The sequence below is a fragment of the Nothoprocta perdicaria genome, unplaced genomic scaffold, assembly GCF_003342845.1.
Source record: "Nothoprocta perdicaria isolate Ctin4 unplaced genomic scaffold, notPer1 scaffold_532, whole genome shotgun sequence".
NCBI classification, from domain to species: domain Eukaryota; kingdom Metazoa; phylum Chordata; class Aves; order Tinamiformes; family Tinamidae; genus Nothoprocta; species Nothoprocta perdicaria.
The window spans coordinates 98,797-118,448 of NW_020455791.1; the positions used below are offsets into that span (position 1 = coordinate 98,797).

The 19,652-nt window shown below is 40.6% G+C and overlaps 1 protein-coding gene and 1 non-coding gene across 2 annotated transcripts in view; both read left to right on the forward strand.

The window, feature by feature from the left end:
• Positions 1–17,890, forward strand: part of RNF149 (ring finger protein 149) — an 18,932-nt gene extending 1,042 nt beyond the window's left edge. The window contains exons 2-8 of the mRNA XM_026048331.1: positions 6–342; positions 7,184–7,434; positions 9,998–10,066; positions 12,660–12,742; positions 13,730–13,826; positions 16,336–16,531; positions 16,901–17,890. Coding sequence (XP_025904116.1) covers positions 6–342; positions 7,184–7,434; positions 9,998–10,066; positions 12,660–12,742; positions 13,730–13,826; positions 16,336–16,531; positions 16,901–16,959 — 1,092 coding nt within the window. The 3' untranslated portion in view covers positions 16,960–17,890. The remainder of the gene's footprint in view (positions 1–5; positions 343–7,183; positions 7,435–9,997; positions 10,067–12,659; positions 12,743–13,729; positions 13,827–16,335; positions 16,532–16,900) is intronic.
• Positions 17,891–19,250: 1,360 nt separating this feature from the next.
• LOC112955046 lies at positions 19,251–19,364 on the forward strand. Its single transcript, XR_003250829.1, has one exon. It is a non-coding gene; the product is annotated as a small nucleolar RNA SNORD89 (small nucleolar RNA).
• Positions 19,365–19,652: the final 288 nt, after the last annotated feature.

Sequence of the window (19,652 nt, forward strand, 5' to 3'; positions counted from 1 at the left end):
TGGAGCCGCTCAGCAACCGCACGGTGCGCGGCAACACGGAGAGCGGCCGCTACGGCGACAGCTCGCCCAAGGAGGGCGCGCAGGGCCTCGTGGGCATCCCCCGCGGCGCCTCGCCGCGCCACATGGAGGGCTGCGCCGCCGACACCGACTACGAGGTGCCGCGGCCGCCGGGCAGCCGCGCGCCGCCCGACGCCGACCCGCCGCCCTGGATCGCGCTCGTGGCGCGCGGCGGCTGCACCTTCAAGGACAAGATCACGAACGCGGCGCGCAAGCGGGCGGCCGCCGTGGTCATCTACAACGAGGCGCGCTTCGGCAACAGCACCGTCTCCATGTCGCACCTCGGTGAGCGGGGCCGCCGGCGCGCGGGGCCGCGCTTTGTTGTGCCGGGCCCGGCCGCGCTTTGTGCGGCGCCGCGCTGCGCTGCGCAGAGCCCCCTGCGACCCCCCTCCGCCGCCCTCTTCCTCGCCATCCCCCCCTTTGGGCAGGAACCCCTCGGCTTGGCGGTGGGGCTCCCCCTTTGCCCGCGGACTGAGGGGGCTGCGGGAGGAGAGGCGGCCGCCGCAGCGGGAGGCCCCGTGGCGGTTAAAGCGCGGTTAAAGGAGGAAGGGGCGTTTTTGGAGCGGCCCCTCGGTGCGTTGCCGCAGCGGCGGGGACGGCGCCGGGTCCCGCAGCCCCGCCGCCCCGCGTGCCTGCCCCTGGGTGCCCCTAGCAAGGATCTCCTTGCCGAGACAGGGRCTCGAAGGGTCTGGCATCCAGCCCTGTCCGCTCTGCGGGGCTAAGGCGGGCCGCCGAGCTTTGTAGATGTGACAGTTTTAAAGGATCAAGCTGAAGAACAAGATGAAACTCTGCTAAAATGTGTCTGCAGCTGTAGATTTTTGATGGAACTGCAAGGCCTGCAGAGAAGGATGCGCMTACAAAGCAAAGTAAGGAGGGGGGAAAGCAGCAGATGTTTGCTTCATATGGCCTCCATACCCGAGCTTCTTTATGACCAGTCCAGCCTCCCTGGCAGCAAGAAGCGGCACAGGGGGTGGATTCGTTGACATAGAGCTGTAATGTGCTACCAAAGAAGACTAACTTAGTCGCTCATATGATGCAGCAGGAACCAGTTCCCCCAAACTAGCCTCTCTTTCCAAAATGCTCCTCTTGGCCCCTGCACGCTTGGCTGTGCAGTGGGGGCTGTTTCTGGTGTTCCTAGTCATTCCTGAAAGTGCAGGTGGGATGCTAAGCACAATGTATCTTTTAGTCTGGTATTAGGTGGCAAAGGAGGTTCTTTGTTTTGTAGCAATCTTTATATCACTTGCTACATTCTTTTTCTTGCTGTTACTGTATATTGGCCAGTGGGTTAAAAAGAAAAAAAAATCCCCTGTTGATTTTTCTTGTAAACTATTCTTTGCTGCTTTGCTTTTCGGTGGGGTATCTTGCTTCCTTCCACCTGCAGAAGGCTTTCTTGAACTGCTGCTCCACTTTGGGCTTGCGAGTCTAGCTGCATGTAGCAGTGCCACGGAGAGAAGTGTTTGCTGACAGCTACCGCTCTCTTAACAACGTTTTTATTGTTAGGCTGATAGAATTTTGCTGATACAAGCTCTCTCTAAGGGTTGCTTTGTTACCATAGCACATACATTTATGTATATTTGTATGCATTTGTATGGCTTTGTACCCATTTTGTAAATGCAGGGGCAGGAGCGTAACAGTAGATAATCAGTGGCTCTGCTGGAATAACAAATCTTCACTTTTGATGGTTGAAATTTTCAACTATCTAAACACTGAAAATTTCGTCAGGTCATTAAATGTGCTTTGTTGGGAGTGTAGGGAGAGATTGATGTTAGTGACTTGAATACTGGAGTGCTTGGGGAAGCCATCCCTAGGCAAGGGAGAATGGGGAATATGAGGCCCTTTGTGCTGTAGGGTTCAAGTTTGCYGGTGCTCTGAAAGTATTTGTGAACTGGCCCTGCAGAAACCCAGCTTCTGGAAGGGTCCAGAGTGACTTGCTGTAGTTAGTGTCAAAATATTTGATAATAAGCATGTGTTGCAAACACTCTGCAGTTCAGATGCCTACTTGAAACCTTGGGTACCTCACTGGTACAAAGAGTAGGGCTTTTAGTTAAAAKACGGATCGGTCAGTTTGAGCGTTGCTGTCTTGTTCTTACTCCCAGAAGACTGTTGTTAAAATAGGGCCTTTTAACAGTGTGTGCTGTGTATCTTGGGCCCTTGCTCCCTGCCTGAATTAAGTGGCTCAAAATGCCAGATGCCTTTTGTTCTTTGGTCGAGTAATGTTGAAACAGTAGAGAATGTTTTCTACCAGGAAACATTCATTTTGGCTGGGTGATTCCAGGAATTATGCTTTCTCTACTGATTCTGAACAGTATAAACTTGAATTTAAGTTTTGTCAAGAATSTAGATTTTGAAAGCAGTTTTAAATCTGTCAAGGTTTGAAGGAACAGGAGAGGCTCCTTGTAGTATGGTAGCTTGAAAGCCTTCAGATTCATCTCCCAAAACAAAGTAAATCGTGTATGTGAATATTAACTGGGAGAGGATTGGTGATGGGCCTGGGGTGGCAAAGTGGGGAGGGTTGTGAAGGGTGGACTGAGGAGAGTTAAACGGTCTGTGTCAATGTAGAAATTGAGGGAGAAGGATATRTTGCAGTGGAAACCATGACGGGTCTTCCAGTCCTGTAGTTTCTGTTATCCTTCATGCTATGTATCCTGCCCCTTTGTGAATTTTCCTGAGACCTAGGACTTGAGAATGCTGATAAAATTGTGAATTTAATACTCTGAAGATCCAGGAATAAAATATGATTGTGCCTGACAAACATCATTTAGATGGGAATAATGGGTCTGGTCGCAGTACTTTGAGAAATGAGTCTGGAGCTTCAGGGTTTGGCCTGTAGGTTTAATGGGAGCTTGGGACTTAGCTTGAGTGTGTGGCTTTGGCTGTGTAAAGAAAACTGGTTTGGATCTGATGCAGCTTTACTGAAGTATTCCCAATAATTCTTTCACTGTCACTTTTTTTATACATATTAAACCAGATGAGACTAACGTTGTACTACTGCTTGTAAAGGCTGTGTTCCTGTTGCTGACATCTACTGATGTCTTCTGATAGCTCCTGGTGCAACCCTTCCAAAAGAGGAGAACCGAAACCAGGGGCTCTCTTAACTTTGAGAGCACGTATTTTATGTTGTGCTGCTACGTTGCTCTGACGGAACAAACAAGATAAGAGCATTTTCAAGCTAAGTCTTGTACAGATATAGGTGCATGTGTGATTAGAAGTGTATTGGAGGGAAGGACGTGTGTCTCTATTGACTCCTTGGCAACTTGACTGCTCTGGTTACACATCTTCCCTCTCAAGTGAAGAGAAATTGCAGCCCAGTTCTGGGGGGATGCAGTGGGGCAGGCAGTTGAGACAGCGAAGCTTGTCATGTCATGTTTAGTGTGCTGCTATATGCCTGGTAAAGGTCAGAATTTTTGACTTGCAATCAGAAGTGAAAGAGCACATTCAGTGTAAAATTCTGGCAATTTGAGTAAGGTGCCTAGTTTAAATAGATTGTCTTAAAAATAGTCTGACCTCAGACATTCCTACCAGGGTTCTCAAGCTCTGAGGACTTTCTGATGTTTCTCTTGAGGACAGAACTATAGCTCCTGCTTCCCAGATAACAGAAAATGATCCCGTAGTTATGTGTAGATGTGAATAGGAATAGATGTGATAGCTTGGAATGCCTGGAATAGAGATTTGTATCTGTGCTGCTTCTTCCTTATCAGCAGAGCACTGTTTTCCATTTGCAAGAGAAGGCTGTAGCAATACCAGGAGTAAAAATGACTGTGACACATGGACAGGAAACGTGCCTTCCATCTCCTCACAGTTCCAAACTTGTCCTCATTTCCAGGTATCCTAAGGATTTGCCAGCTCACACTGCTTTATTTGGATGGCTATTCAAACAAGCAAGCAAACAAACCAAACCTAACACCACATACCACAATATCAGTTTTCAAATCTACCTGATTCCACTCAAGTATCAAGCAATCCTTAAAAAAAAACAAACAAACAAAAAAACAGATTTATTCTGGCAGAATAAGTGTGTGGTTATTTATTGGGGATGGTCRTGGAAGAGTAAAGTCAACAGACTGTGCTTTCTGTGCATATGTGCTCTGTGATGTGCTCTGTGCAGGAGATGTTTGAAATTCTTTTGTACCTGTGATTTAAGGTCTCTTGAGTTGTATTGCAGTGGAGGAAGCTCACTYGGCAGMATTTTTGTTGCTGTTGTTGTTTTTAAATGCTTTTCAGAACAGAAGCCTAAAATTAGGGCAGGGAAGGGGAGCTGAAATGCTAATCTGAAGCTTTATGGGCCCACCTGGGGCATCAGCTTCTCTGAGCCCACTCTGAGCCCACAGTCTCCATTTTTCTTTCCACAATGTCATGATCTTCAAATCCATCCTATTTTACTTGGACTTATTTTAATAAGCTCTTCATCAAATCCTTAAAACATTAAAACTGCTTTTAATAGAAATTTAAAAAGTTAGACATGCACTATTTAACTTGTGGCTTGTAATAGATAAAAGCTAACTAGAAACTAAATGTGAGTAATAGCTATGATAAGAGGTGCTTTATCTCCCATTTATAACTCCTATTAAGTTTTAAAGTTGGAAGGTGTAACAGTATTGAGCAGCCGCAATCGCTCCTGCCGTGCTGAAGTATCCTGCTTTTTTAATCAAGTCGATAACTGACAACTGGATATGCCAATGCCAAAAGGGCTGTCCCATCAGTAGGCATTGCTGATTGTTGCAACTTTTAAAAAAACACTTGGTTATACATGGTGCAGAGAACTGTATAGCTGGATTTCAGCTGTTGGGAATGAAGAGGAAGTCAACACTGATCTAAAAGTTCAGGCATCTCCTTGGAGCTTGAAGCTCTTGAAGCTTTCTGCACTGAAGGCTGAATGAAACCATGCCACTCTCTTCCAGCAGTTCTTCCAGCACTCCTGCAGCATTCAGCAATAACCCTGAAGCACCTGGTTATTTGAAACTCTTACAGTTGATTAAAGACATAAAAAGTTATTCTACTGTTCAGATCTGTGGGTAATAGCTCTCAGCTTTGTGAGAAGTGAAGTACATTTCTACTTTCCTAATTTCTTTTCTTGTTAACACATTGKGGGTTTGTCCAAGGTCAGAAAGCAAAGGGAAATTCAAACTATCCCTTCTCTGCAAGATTAATTAGTCTGGTAGTGCTTTTGTGCTGGCTTATAGAGGAAAATAATGTTTGTTAACCAGTTCTTAGCGTGTTGGAGCTTGTGGTGTCAGTAAGCACTCTGTTCCTGACGGTAGGACTGATGAAGGAAGCGTAGCTGCCGGTGGATGTGTCCTGGTTGCTGTCACTGCGCCACGCTGCTCTCCCCTCCTAACGCTGCCGCTTGGCGAGGTGACGTGCGCCGGCGCTGCGCGAATTCCCCCTGCTCCACTGGGGAGCAGGGCGCTGACTGAGCGGAGACGCACGTTCCACCTTTCTCCAGAGTCTCCTCCAGAGCTTTAGGAAACTTGGCCTCACTTGCAAAATCTCTTCTCYTGCCAGGCCTGAAGCTCGAGAACGGCTGCAAGAGCTTTGAAGAGTAGATGAAGGGAGGGAGGGCGACTGCCTCAGCCAAAGGTGACAAAGGGCAAGAGGCACAGGAGGGTTATTCCTGTCATTGAACTTTCTGTGTTTTATCCCCAGCAGACTGTAAGCACCTTATGGAAGGAGGAACTGTCTATGGGAGGAAGAGCTATAGAAGTGAAAGTGTGCGTTATATCCTAGCACGCTATAGAAGTGAAAGTGTGTGTTACATCCTAGCATGCCACTGGATAAGGCTTCCCAGACTTTTTCTTTCAATGCTTCAAGCAAATAGCTGTCTATAGTAGGCAGATATGTTGGCGGTGAAATGCCTTTTTAGAGTTTTGAAAACCCTCCCATGATGTAATGTTATAAATCAGGAAGCAGTTTCCCTTGACATAGCTGACATAGCTTCTCAATAGTAAAACTACCGCAACTATGAGGAAAAAGGGCTTTATAAACACTCAGTGAGAAGTCCTCCTGCGAGTAGGCAATTTTGTGTATCTAAAAACATAGTCACATTATGGCTTTAGCTCTTTAGACACCCCCCCCCCCTTCTTTTTCCTGTTTCCTCTCTGAAAGGAGCTGCTTGTAATTTATAGTTTCGCTTTTTCTCATAAGCATGAGTGGAAAGTAGGCTCTAAAACTATGATTTGTCAGGACTATATGGCAGTATTAGTACATGAAGTAAGAATTTGAATATTTGAATAAATATGGTTTGAACTGGGAAGATGTGAGATAACAGTATTACCAAATAAGTGACAAATCAACTTGTTAAAAATGTTAAGTTCGGTATTCCTGGGACAATGCTGGAGATTTTTTTCAGAAAAACAAAGCAAAATCTGAGTGAAGCTCTAGCCAAAAGGGATGTTTCCTTTCTGCTAGTCAGTCTTGACAATATTTTCTCTTGCTTGGTCATACTAATGTGCTTAAAATATTTTTCTGGAGTCGTAAATTGTCTCCATATGGATTGAAGGCTTTCAAGTTTTAATATTGGAAAAATCCTTTGATTCTCTGCTCCCAAATGAATCTCAAAGTGTTTGTTAACAAGAGCTTGTCGTGATGCCTCATTAAACTTTAAATATTTAGGTATTAATTTATTTAATGTATTTTAATATTAATGTATTTTAATCTTTTTTTTTTTTTCCTGTTCACCTCTGCAGCCTAACTGTGCTGTGGATTCTGATTCAGTTTCACTGGATGTACCTCTTGGTAGTTCCTAGGCTGTCTCGAGCTCTCACTGGTCGGGGTTAGCTGTTTCTGAAAGCGTGTTACAGCGTCCCGAGGTGCAGTGCTTGTGACTTGCCTGTTCTTGCCTAGCGTCCATATCCCGCCTCGCTGTGTGAAATTAGAAGTAAAGAACCTTGATAGGTGCATCTATTGAAAGGTGTTTTGTATTTTTTCTCTCTTGCATTTGMGAGTTTCGTGCTGTAAATAGTGTGTTCTTTATTATGAAACTCTATTTAAGGCCTGTTGTGCATGAAAAAGCTTAGGCTTCCCCTATGGCTTTCCTCCCTGATCTTAACTGAAGAGGCCCATATTACCAGCAGGACAGATTGCCTTTCTTACTGTATTGACTGACTTCTTTTCCTGCCTCCCTCAACAGGAACAGGAAATACAGTGGTGATAATGGTTGGTTATCCAAAGGGAATAGAAATCCTGGAGCCAGTCCGAAGAGGCATTCCAGTGAAAATGAGCATCGTTGTGGGTACACGGCACGTGCARGAATATATCAGCGGTCAGTCGGTTGTGTTTGTAGCCATTGCCTTCATCACCATGATGATTATATCGCTTGCCTGGCTCATATTTTATTATATACAGCGTTTCCTGTATACAGGATCACAATTTGGAAGCCAGGTAAGTAGAGATGATGACCCTCGCAGTCTCCTCATGTGAAATCATTTTCCTAACTTTGCCTGTTTATTGAAGTATTCCTGAAGATAAATGTTTGCTTGCATTAACTATACATTAACTAAGAGCMGTGTTCAGTCGTGTTCAGCAAGGCTAATAAGTAGTGTGCTGATCAGTATCACAAAATTGTATGAAGTTGTGAGAAATCTGTTTTGCTAGTTGCGAACAGCTGAATAAAAGCAGCAGCTTGTGTGACTTATCGTTGTGGTTAGTTTAACTTCAGAAGGAAGGAAGTGATCTTAATTTATAAGTAACTTTCCCTCTAGAAAAGGACTAGAAGAAGAAATGCTAAAAGAAAGGACATCTAACCGGGATGTGCCTTTTCGGTTCTTTGGGAATTACTTTTGCGATTTATCTTGTCATTCCACCAGTGTAGAATCATCATGATCTGTTCATGGCCATTGACAAGCATGCCATAGTTCTGTAATCACTGTGAGGAGGGAAAAGAAAATTGCAACTGTGCTTTGCAAACAGTKTTTTATTTCTTTAACCTCAACTTTTGTATATAAAATTGTATATAAAAGTTTCAAGTGACTACTTAATGACTTGCCATGCCTTCTGTTTGGGTATTTAGGTTCTAACGATGAGGGAGAAGGAAAAAGATGATAATATTTGARCGATTTCAGATGTGTGAGTTCTGATGTAACTTACAGGACTGTTCTAGGGGATAACAAAATCCTCTTTCCAATAGCTGAGGGTAACACCTGAGTCATCAATATACCTAAACTTGCAGTCTAGTTAAAGATGCTTCTTTTGTTTCCCWTTGTACTCTGTAGGAATACTTTTTAAGTCTTAGAACTTGAATATTCTGAAAATATTTTCCAAAAAAACATATTATCCTGGAAATGATTATACAAAAGGTAATGTTTTTATGTGTTGTGAGAGATATTTGCTCGACAAAGTTGCCTTTTCCCATCATTGTAGCATTAGGACAATTACAAAAAGTACCAACTCTTTTTATAGAGAGTTTAAGAGTGTTTTATTGGATGGAATTGAATTGGATGGAATTGAATGGAATATTTACCCCCAAAATACTTGTCACAAACACTCAAAATATTTACCATTTTGTTTGTCTTTTAGGTTGTTTTTTAGTTAAAAGAAGTTGCCTAGCATTAGAATATGCCGTTTTCTTCTAGTCCCCCTCTTTTAATTTTAAAACAGTTGTTTTTTTTAAAAAACAAAACAAAACAAAAAACCCAAAACAAACAAAAAAAAAAACCTCCAAAAATGCAGTTTTCAACAAGCTAGCTTTTAAACCTGGTTTGGACACTTTGATCAAGATACATTGTTAGATGTTTACAGTATGGGTAGGAAAAGTATTTATTTAGCTTGGCAATACAACTCCATAGCAATAAAAACATGGCACAAGGTTAAYGAAGTTTTGCTTTATAGCAAGCTATTGTATAATGGTAAGAGAAGCTGAAAAAGAATATCCTATTAGTTGTCCTACTATCAGTTTAACACTAAATCTTTGGAAGAGTTCCTTGCTACCAAAAATGAAACAGGACTGTGCTGGTATAGAAGGTGGAATACACTGTTCTCGGTTTAAATCCCTCTATTTTTGCAGGTACTTTGGTTCCACAATTTAGTTAGATATTGCCAGTTAGATTTTTTTCTGTTTTAAATAATGAAAAAGAAGTTTGAGTGATGTAAGTCACAGTAGTCATTCTTAAAGAGAAAAGCTGCCTTTATTATTATTATTATTGGTATTTCATCAGTGATGTGGCTTGCTGCTAGACAGATCAATATCTRTTGATGGGATATAATTCATTCTTCAAGTTCAGATGGTAGCTAACACTCAGAGTATAGTACCCCTCATTTTCTCACTTTCCCTCTGAGCATAATTGGGGCTGTTGATGTATAGCCATCTGATACGGTGCCTCGGGTCTGTTGGGCCTTTCTTTCTCACTCTCCCCTTTGCACAGCGAGTCCTCTCAAAGGAGAGGTTTGTATCATGTCTTAGGGAGCCTTAAGCTAAGGGGAGGTATTAATAGCAACAAACAGCCTTTTGACCTTAAGGCTTGATAACTCCCGCTAGCTGTAGACTCCTTGGTGGAATTCCCCCCTCTCCCCAGCTTGTATCAAATGTGCCAGCACACTTCATTTTTGCTTTGAATAACTAGAAAGTCTGGTTATACTACTGTTGACTCAGTTCCCACTGCCTCTAAAGAGAAAGTTAGTTTTAATTCTCTTGGGTGGAAAGTCCCTTAATGCAGACAATGAGTGTACAGGACTGTGTGTGTCAACAGTGTCTGCATGATTCTGCCCCCAGTTTAGTTCCTTTGCTAAGCAGTATGTCTGTGGATAAGGTTTAGTAGTGTACCCCCAAAATCATCGTGTTCCTCAATGTCTGGGTTTTGTCAACATGTGCTCTAGCCAAGTTGTTCGATTTTTCTGGATATATTCAGAAGACTTAGTAATCTACAGGGCAAATATTTTAAAGCTTTGAAATGTCAGTTTTAAAACTAACCTGTTTACTAATATTTAAAATTGTCTGSCTTTATTCAAGGGACATAGGAAAGAAACGAAGAAAGCAATCAGCCAGCTTCAGCTGCATACTGTGAAGCGTGGAGACAAGGTAAGGCAGTGGCTTTGGTTATATTTGAACAGTGCTGCAAAGYAGTCTTTGTAGAATTAAAACTAAAATGCTGGCAAGGTTGCCCAGCTGGAGCGCGACCCCTATAACCTCCTTAGCGCCTTTGCTTAGGTGCCCAAACTGGGCCTGTTTCTGAAATGCAAGGCTGGCTGCTTTGTTGCAAATGGTATCTGGTCGTGCACAACACTGCAGGAGGCTGGAAAAGGCTGGCTCTGTAAACATAAGGAAACACCAATATCTTATCAGCACTTACAAGCATCAACAAGTGAATTGCAAAGCCCTTCCTAGGATTTATCGACTGCACAGTTTTTATAGTTGATGTTTTGTTTAGTTTTCTTTTTTTAATGGAATATCCATAGTTTTTATTGATTAGAAAGCTTTAGAAATCTAAAAAGCTATGAAAAATATTTATTTTATCCATTTTGACATCCAATACATTAAGGAGCAATATAGACCTGCTTGAAGCATAAATTAAAATGTATTTCTATATTAAAACTTTCTGAAAGTCATATTGATTTTTTTTTTTTAAATATATGAGATTGGTGACTAAACTTACTAAATGTACCACCTGCCCTCTTGTCCCACCCAACTTGAGGTATTTGATCAGTGGTCAAATCACTTTTTAAGTTTTCTTTTCAGTCATAAATAAAATTAAGGTAATAATTGCCCTAGCYTGCAGAATACTTCCTAGAATACTTCTTTCATGTATTAAACCATTTTGAAATTAAAAGAAAAACTGTCTTTGACTTTTTCCCCTTATGCATTCAGCACGTTTAAGTAGCCTTTTACAGTTGTTTGTTAATCTTTGATTATATTCTAAATTCCAATTAAGTATAATGCTTGTCAAGATACAAATAGAAGAATGTTAATACTTCTGTGCAGAATCAAGATCAAGAAAGGTTGAATTGAACCAAAACATGTGTAAAGTAGTAACAAAGTATCCGGATGTAAAGAGGACCTGATGAAATCTGTGATGAGGACCATGAAGAAGCTGTTAACTACTTTAAGTTGATATTCAGTAGACCTTTACCAAGGTCTCTGAATCCTTTACCAAGGATTATGAAGTTGTTTGCAGGGTACCAGCCAGTTTCCTCCCATCTACGTAACCTTAAGGGGGCATTTGTGCCTGGTGTATTGGTTGTAGCTATGAATGCCACGTTGGTTTTGCAAAGTAGAATGAAATTATGTTAAAATCTATAAAATACAGGTTTTATCCTTGATAAATTATGTTTTATCATTTGGTTTGAATCAGCAATCTTAGATCACTTAGTGATGCAAATGCGCTTTTGTGAACTGATATGAGTTCATCTGAAAATAGACTTGTCTACTCCCTAAATGTAGACTTTTAAATATTTCCTTTCATTTAGTCACAGTTATTGAAAGAGTATATTTATCTTACTGTGACACAGGACAACCTTTCATTATTTCACGCAGAGTTGAGGCATTTAACTAAAAATAGGTCAGCCTTAAAAAGTGAATTTGTTATCATCTAGATCTTTCCTGAGAAGCTTAAGGGATTATTGTAAAATGGACACTCACTTGATTATGTGTTACATACGGTGTGCTTGGACTTTGCCTCTTGTCCAGAATTAAAAATATTTGCAGTAGAATAAGTATTGTTTGTTTTTTCTGCTTTTGTTGAAACAAATCTTAATTTGACTTGTATAAGAGCTTAAGTCCTTAATTATGTGGGTTGATAGCATGCAAAAAAKGCTTTGATCTTGAAAGCTTGCTTGTAGTAGTAATTTATATGAACATTTGCAGTACTGATATTGAAATAGTGCAGTAAGCAGCAAACAAAGTATTTATTCTGTGGGGATGAGGGATGGGTGCACTTGTGCTCTGTTCTTCTAATACTTGGTTTTTAATACAACCCAACTAACACTGAATTATTTCTCCAGAATATATCCTTCATATGTAGCCTGTTATATATGACCTGTCGGGATCTTTTGAAAGAATCAAACCTGGGGAGAGTGGGAAAAACTCTGCTTTGACAATATCTTTGTTATGGGGTTGGAGAGGATTTTTAAAATCCTGCAAATTCTTTACTTCAGTTCTCCCCTAGCATCCTAAGGCTGTTTCCTAAAATGAGATAGAAGGAAGAAAACTGTGAGGAAAGAAGAGTTTGTAATGTTCMGCCCTCAGAATCTCTTCCTACATCAGTGCTAGCAAGTGCTGGGACCATCAGTTAAGAATTAGACACACTTGCATCTCTGTGGACCTCTCAAACCTCCTTGCTGTTGTATCGATGTTCAACTAAAGTTTTATTGTGGTCCCATGAACACAGGCAGTGTTTGTCATTTAACAAGTGGCTTAAGGTGTCAGTTACAGTGGTATAAATTAGTAACTGGAGTTTGACTGGTTTTCATCTTTGGAATCACTTGATCAAATCGCCTCTTGATGGAATCTTGCATTAAATGAAGCAGTTTATTTGCTAGACCATTCCAGAAACACCYTCTTGCAAAGGTATATATGAGATGTGCAGCTTGTTATTGTAATGGAACATAATAATAATATATAATGTATAATAGTGTATAGTATATAATAAGGTACTTAAATGTGTYGTCATCTTTAGGGTTTAGATGTTGATGTGGAAAACTGTGCTGTATGTATTGAGAACTATAAACTGAAAGATACTGTCCGGATTCTGCCATGCAAGTAAGTTACCAAAGTTGTTCTCTCCCCCTCCCTGGCTTTTCCCTTAGAAATATGCAGTGATCTATCTGGAAACTCTCCTGGAGCTTTGAAGGGAGAGCTGTGTGCCGAGCTGAAGCCATGCCCTTTGTATGGCCACTTACATCCCAAAGGGCTCTGGGAGGCTGCCCAGCACTTTATATGGATATAGGTAGCACTTAGAGCCTCTTAGTGGTGCAAGTTAGAACTGTAGATGGTTGAACTGCTGATTCAGTGAGTTTGGTGGTTAGTAACATGTTTCTTAAGAAGCCTAGTGTGTAATTAAGAACTTGTGCTTATACCTGTCCTAGTGAGTTACAAAATGCTGAAACATTCCTGCACACTGAAAAGCTGCTCACTTTTTATTACATTATCTGCTATGCTTTGTGCTCTGCTATGCTTTGTGCTATGCTCCCAAACAATTTGTAGGTATAGCTCAGGCATACAAGCATGCCAGGGATAGCTGGGATGGGCAGTTCACATGTCACCATCTGTTTTGGAAGCTGGGTTTGCTAGGGAAAACATGGGTAACTCTAAATATGAGAAGATCCTCAACATTTCAATGTATTGTAATTGGATAATCATAGGAAAACCCCCTTACGCATGTGATGTTATGGACTTTTTGAGCTTTAAAATGGCTGCTCTCATATGTATAGCAGCTGTTAAATCAATTTTTAGAGTTTTGCCACTAAAATACTGGCAGTRGCTCTGCAAGGATAATGATGCAATATGCATATGCATGGTGGTTCTGTGTATTAAGATGAAAAATGCAATTCTTCAGAACTTTATCTCAACTGTTGCAACTTACAGAATATAATTTTTTCTTCAATCACTTAGACTGCAAAATGATACTTTAAAAATATTATCTATATGAGCTGTAGGATAATTATCAAGATTTTGAAAGAATTGGCTTGTCTTTTAATATAAAATCTGTAATGATAAGAAGTTCTAATGCATATTTGTTTTCTTTAGGCATATCTTTCATAGAACGTGCATTGACCCTTGGCTTTTGGACCACCGAACTTGTCCGATGTGTAAACTAGATGTTATTAAAGCTTTGGGATACTGGGTAAGTTGCACAGTTRCACAATGTGAGAAACAAGATTTCACCATTGACCATTCAGAGTATGAGATCAGTTGTTGCTTGCCTAGYCTGAGGAAGCTGAGCAAAGTTGCCAGCGTGATCGAGAGAGAACCAGAAAAATAGGGGATTTTTATGAGTAATAGCTTAAACTGTGTTGCACAGTGGGCTAATCCTCCATGTACTCTTCTTCTGTAATAACCAAGTTTTTCTAGCTTCAGCTGACAATAGTAATGAAATTAAAGCAGAAGTGAGGCAATTTGCCTAAGCTGCCCAMATCTAGCTGATTTCAGTACATCTAGAATATATGCTGTCTTGTGGARAGCTCTGATTCAAAGGAAGAAATTAGCGTTTCCAAGTTGTGTTTATGTATGCTTCTACGTATGCCCAATGTCTTATCCTTGTAAATGGACCGGTACTCAGAATCTTCCAAAAGACTTTCACCAGGCCTTACGTAACTGGASAAAACGATGTGCTTTCATTTCTTTCTGACAGCACCAGAAAAGAGAGATGAAGACACATGCGGTAGGTTACTCGGTCGCTGTTGCTCAGTAGTCTTGAGTTCCACTAAAATGCCATAGGCACCAGTGTACCTGTAATGTCATGTATACCAGACTGTGGTGGCTCTGTACATCGAATCTGACTTCACCCAGAATGTGTAATCTTTTTGGTCACGTGGAACAGCTACAGTTAATTATATTAATATGACTGCACTAATAGCTTATTTTGGCTTATTTTCAGTTCTGGAAGTTGATCTGATCTTTGTATGCATAGAGATTTTTTTGTTATTTTTTTTATGGTCTGAATAATAAAAAAAAAAAAGTCCTTCAGAACGTATTTTTTCTTCACTGAATTTGAACTGTTTTAGTGGATGCTGATACCAAGCTTAATGAAGAGTAGTAATATCTGTGCTTTTTAGGAAAAAAATGTTGGAAGTGGGTCGAAGCATATGACGTTATATACAGAAGCCCGTGTTTTTCCTAGGGGAACGAGGGAAATGAGCTTTCTTGTAAACATCCAAGCTCCGCTGAAATTAGTAACGTGCAAAATGATTCAGTGTTTTATCTAGGTTAGCTCTCAGCTTGATTCGGGTTGCTCAGCCTGCTTCATAGAGTGATTGTGTGAATGTGTAGCTGGCACTAAGAGAAAAAGTAGGTGTGAGGAGCAAGAGAGCTCCTGCCASTGGTGAGCTCCCCGAGCGACGTGACTGCAGCCCGCGATGTGCAGCCCTGCTACTGAAATCCAGTGCACCTTCTGCAAAGGCCCTGGAGGCCAAATGCAATCTTAAACACATCTATTTTCCATATGTCCTTCAGGTCTTAAGAGCTTAAAGTAGAAAGAAGTTATTGAGTTCTCTCTCCTTGCTCTTGTTTTGTAAACAAGGGACTTCAATGAGCTGAGTCTGCATTATGTTTTTTTTTCTTATGGGGGAAAAAAAAAAGATTCACTCTGTTCAGCTTACTGATTTCATGGAGCATTGTTGAATCTTGTAACTTTGGTGCCTATTTAACTTTTTTTTTTTTTTAACGGAAATCATTAACTGCTACACACACCCCTCAACGAAACTAGGAGATTAATTGTCATGTGTCTTAACTTGTCTTTAAACATAACTATTCTGTAACTTGCTGAAACTGAGCACATTTTAAACTATGCTGCCTTGATACTAAAGAATAGACCAGCCTAGAAGTTCAGAAGTCTTAAGGAGATAGGAGTGGAGTTTGCTCATTGTTTGGAGCAGAGCAGGAGGACTATTAATTAAAAAGCCAGGGAAATAGCTACATCACACTGCAGTGTGTACTTGCCTGTGCATAAATAATGCCCTTACATTTATTTCATAACATTAATGGCAATGACTCTTGAAGGAGGTCTGTTTAATTTTAGAAACAGACCTGTGTGAGACTTCTCTGATCCCTTCTGAGAGCTGGTTTTAGTAAAGCAGATCACGTTAGATAATAGCAGAGATAAATCACTTGTGTTGAAGGTGTTTTATTCTGGTAAACTGAGATGGTGGCATCCTCATCTTCTGGAAGGATTTAGGATATGCTATTGGAAGAAGAGGAAGGAAGTTTGTTCTGATATCAAAAGTTTGCTTGCCTCAGTAAAAACAATAAAACCAGTGCAAACCTCCCAACCTAGTGTCGTGAAAAAGAGCAGTTTCTACAAACTCAGTAGAAGTTTGCACAGAGTTAGCAGGCTTTGTGTGGGCTCAGCAGGCTCCGAAGCAGCCTGCAGCCGTAAAGCTGCTAACAAGCGCTGGGACACTCGATCCTGAAGGCGAGCTCAGTAGCCTGCTGCAGTTGCTCTTCTTGCTTTATTGATTTTTCAGTCAAATATTAAAACTGAGAGCAGATGCCGCTCGATTCTGTCCCCGTTGAGTGTGGAAAATGGGGGAGAATTATCCTTTTCCCAGTAAGGTCAGATTTCAAAGTGCTGTAATGGGAGGCTGTTGATTGCTGCTGGCGGAGCCAAGTGTCAGCCCCTGTGCTTCATTTTGAAGGGGGACCCGGAAGACACGCTCGACGTGCCCATACCGGAATCGATAAGCGGCAGCGTTTCGGTGGGCAGCCTGAGCATCGCTTTGCAAGAGGACGAGCGAAACGAAGCGAGCGACTTGTCGGCTTCCTCCACTAATGAGTCGGTATTGCAGTGCACCAGCTTGAAAGAGGATGCAGGGGAAACCACAGCGTTACTCGGTAAGTAATAACGGGGTATATCACCTGACAAGCCTTAGTGCCGCTACTTGGGTTGGAAGAAGCCTTTCTTGAGTGTTTTTAGTAGGCCTAATGCTGACCAGATTGAATGGAGTTGTTACCAGTATTCAAAAATTACAGGTAGGCTCCCGCCAAGCTGAAGGAGATTTGACTTGAGAGATGTAAATAAGGTTTTGAGAGGATTACTCACCTAGAAGACCCTGAAAACCTTAGATATATCTGAGCATGGCTTTTTTGTTTTTCTTTTTTCCTTTTCTTTCTTTTTTTCTTTTCTGGAGATGAAGTTAACAGGTAAAGTGCAATAAAATGGTCAACAAACAAACAATTTATCTTCTAATTCCTCATTTCTAGATGTGGATGTCAGTAATAACCGGCATGGAGAACATCTGTCTAATGGAAGTACCCATTGAACTGCTTCATGGAAGATACCTTGAACAGACTGTTAAAGAACTTTTATTTTTTATTTAATTAGTACGAACTTTTGTCTAATTAATGGAAAATAACAATGTAAATTATTTTACCTTTCAAACTTTTCTAGCTGGTGTTCCAAAAGGGCTAATAACTTAGAATTTTGTACAAAAGAGGATTTTATAAAATTTCCTCTGGATGTCTCATCCTAAAAAAAAGAAAAAACCAACAAAAAAAGATGCAATAACCCTTTTTCTGTAAACATTATTACAATGTCGTTGTGTTCCAGAGGGCTGTAACAAAGATGAAGACTAGGGCAGTGAAAGCCATGCAGAATGGTGAACGGTAAATATTTTGGATGCACTATTTACATTCAGTACCTACACCCAGAGAACACTTACAAGACTAGAGCTCTTAAAATGATCTGAAAGTTCTGATGTATTGCAATTGGAGATAGATGCTCTTAGAAAGGGGAAAAAAAAACCCACACTCTAAGGATTATTTGAAGAAATCAAATAACTCATGGATATGCTACATATCCTTTTTCAAGATGAAAAAGTAATAGTTACAAATTTCCTTATATGTAATGAATGCTGATGTGATCTTGTAATGTGTTCCACTCAGAGTGGATACTGAGAGAAAAGGAGGCTTTCTCCAGCTCACTAGCTTTTTATACTGAATTTGGCAGTAATAGGTTGTGCTGGGGGTCTTAACGTGCTGAGCATGTAGACTTATTTAGGTATATGCACACTGGTTACCTCTTTCAATCTTAAACTCAGTAGAATGGAGGTAAAGGGCTAATTATGGCTAAAAATATATTTATTAGTCTATTTATAAGATTTTACTGAACTCCTTACTCCTGCTCCCATCCTGTCTCACTTCCTTATGTATAAGCTGGAACCATTTCCTAAGATGTTCTATGAAGCTTTTTTTTTTTTTTTTTTTTTTGTCTGTAGATGCTAGAATTCTTTTCTTGGTGGTTCCATCTTCTTAGGAATTTTGACTGGGTTTATCATTAGCTTTTATTCCTTTCTTTTGGATTAGAAGTATTGTGCCTTATAGTGAAACATTTATTAAACCTGAAGCATCTGAKAGTAAATATAAACCCTGGCATCTCCTATTAGGATCTCTTATTCAAATATTTATATACTGTAAGTGGTATAAGGAATTGCTAAACGGTTTTGTAAAGAGATGTATATTTAAAACACTACTTACCAAGAATGCTAAATGAGTTGTTTAGGATTTTAGTATTGTCATGTTATAAATGTCCTACATTCCTTTTTTTTTTAAAGCTGTTAATTGCAGGTTGTTTAAAACAGTGTCTCTTACTAGACACTTGTTTTGGAGTGCATTTTGTTTCTTAGATGTATATTTGGAATGTTTTTAAGGAAAATATGCAATTCTTTTTCTAACTTATATTGAGCTTCAATAGAAGCAATATATTCTTTTTTTTTTTTTTAATTTTAGAGTGAATGTTCCAGAAAATGACAGAGGTTTCAGCTGGGGAAAAAAGAATCTGAATTTGTATTTTGTAGAGCAGATGTTTCATCCTAAATTTTCTTCAGAATATTCTTATAAATGCCTACTCAAAATCTGGAAAATTGTCAGGTGGTAGTTTCCTGATGTCACCAGCAGGTGCAAGTTTTTGTGATGCCTTTATCTTTTGAGAAGCACAGGAGAATGGAATGTGACTGACCAACCATGTCCAAAACTAAACAAAACCCAAACCTACAGCTAAACCAATGCATTAGGGGCCTATATGTCTCCAAAAACAGCTTATCAATGTTTCCAGAAACTGCCTTTTTAACTTGTTCTTCAGTATGAAAATTAAGTCTTCTCCCTCTTCCTTAACACAAAACTGAACATTGATACAGTTCATATTGAGAGGTTTTAAACTCTAGCTCAATAACGAGTCGAAGGAGTTATGAAGAGAAGCCTTGTCAATGCGTGGATCACGACTTGCTGACACCTGCACCACAGTGTTCCTGCTGGAGGGAAGAAATGTGGTAAGTGCTTCACCTTTTACTTGTAAAAATAGTCTTTTTAGAATCCAAGCCACAAACTGACAGAAAGCGGGAAGCAAAGTTTTAAAATCCAAAGTGTAAGTAATGCTTAGTACTACTGATTTTAAAAAGTATTAAAAAGTAAAAAGATTTTAAGTGCCCTAGTATGAAACTGCTGGAGAACTTTTTTAATGAGGACACTACCCGTCTCCCCTCAAACCTCAGAAGAAGGGGAGCAGCCTCTTCAGCTGAGCTGGTCCGCAGGCTTAGGCAGGCCTCCTGAGAGGAGTGCTGAGGAGTGATGACAGTAAAAGGCCGAATTGCAGTGCTCCCCGAAGCAGTGAGCTCTCCTTGGAGGCACCGTGACAAAGTCTCCTGAAGCGAATCTCGAGTCTGACCTCAGCAAAATGGCCACATGCCTTAGCAAAGGAAAGGGGTAGGAAAAAGTATCTGTGGGAAAAGACAGGAAAGCTATGGCACTTGAAAGAGCACTGTGGGATGACTGGAAACGTGCAGGATCTCCTGCACTAATACAGCACCCACAGGAAGCTTGTAGAGTGAAAGGCTGTAAGCAATGGTCAGTTCCCAGGTCTTGATCTGCACCTATTGTACTGCATCAAGCTAGTATTTCTATCCACTAGCCCTATACAATTCCCTAGGATTTGTATGAGGGTCAGGACTAATGAGGCTTT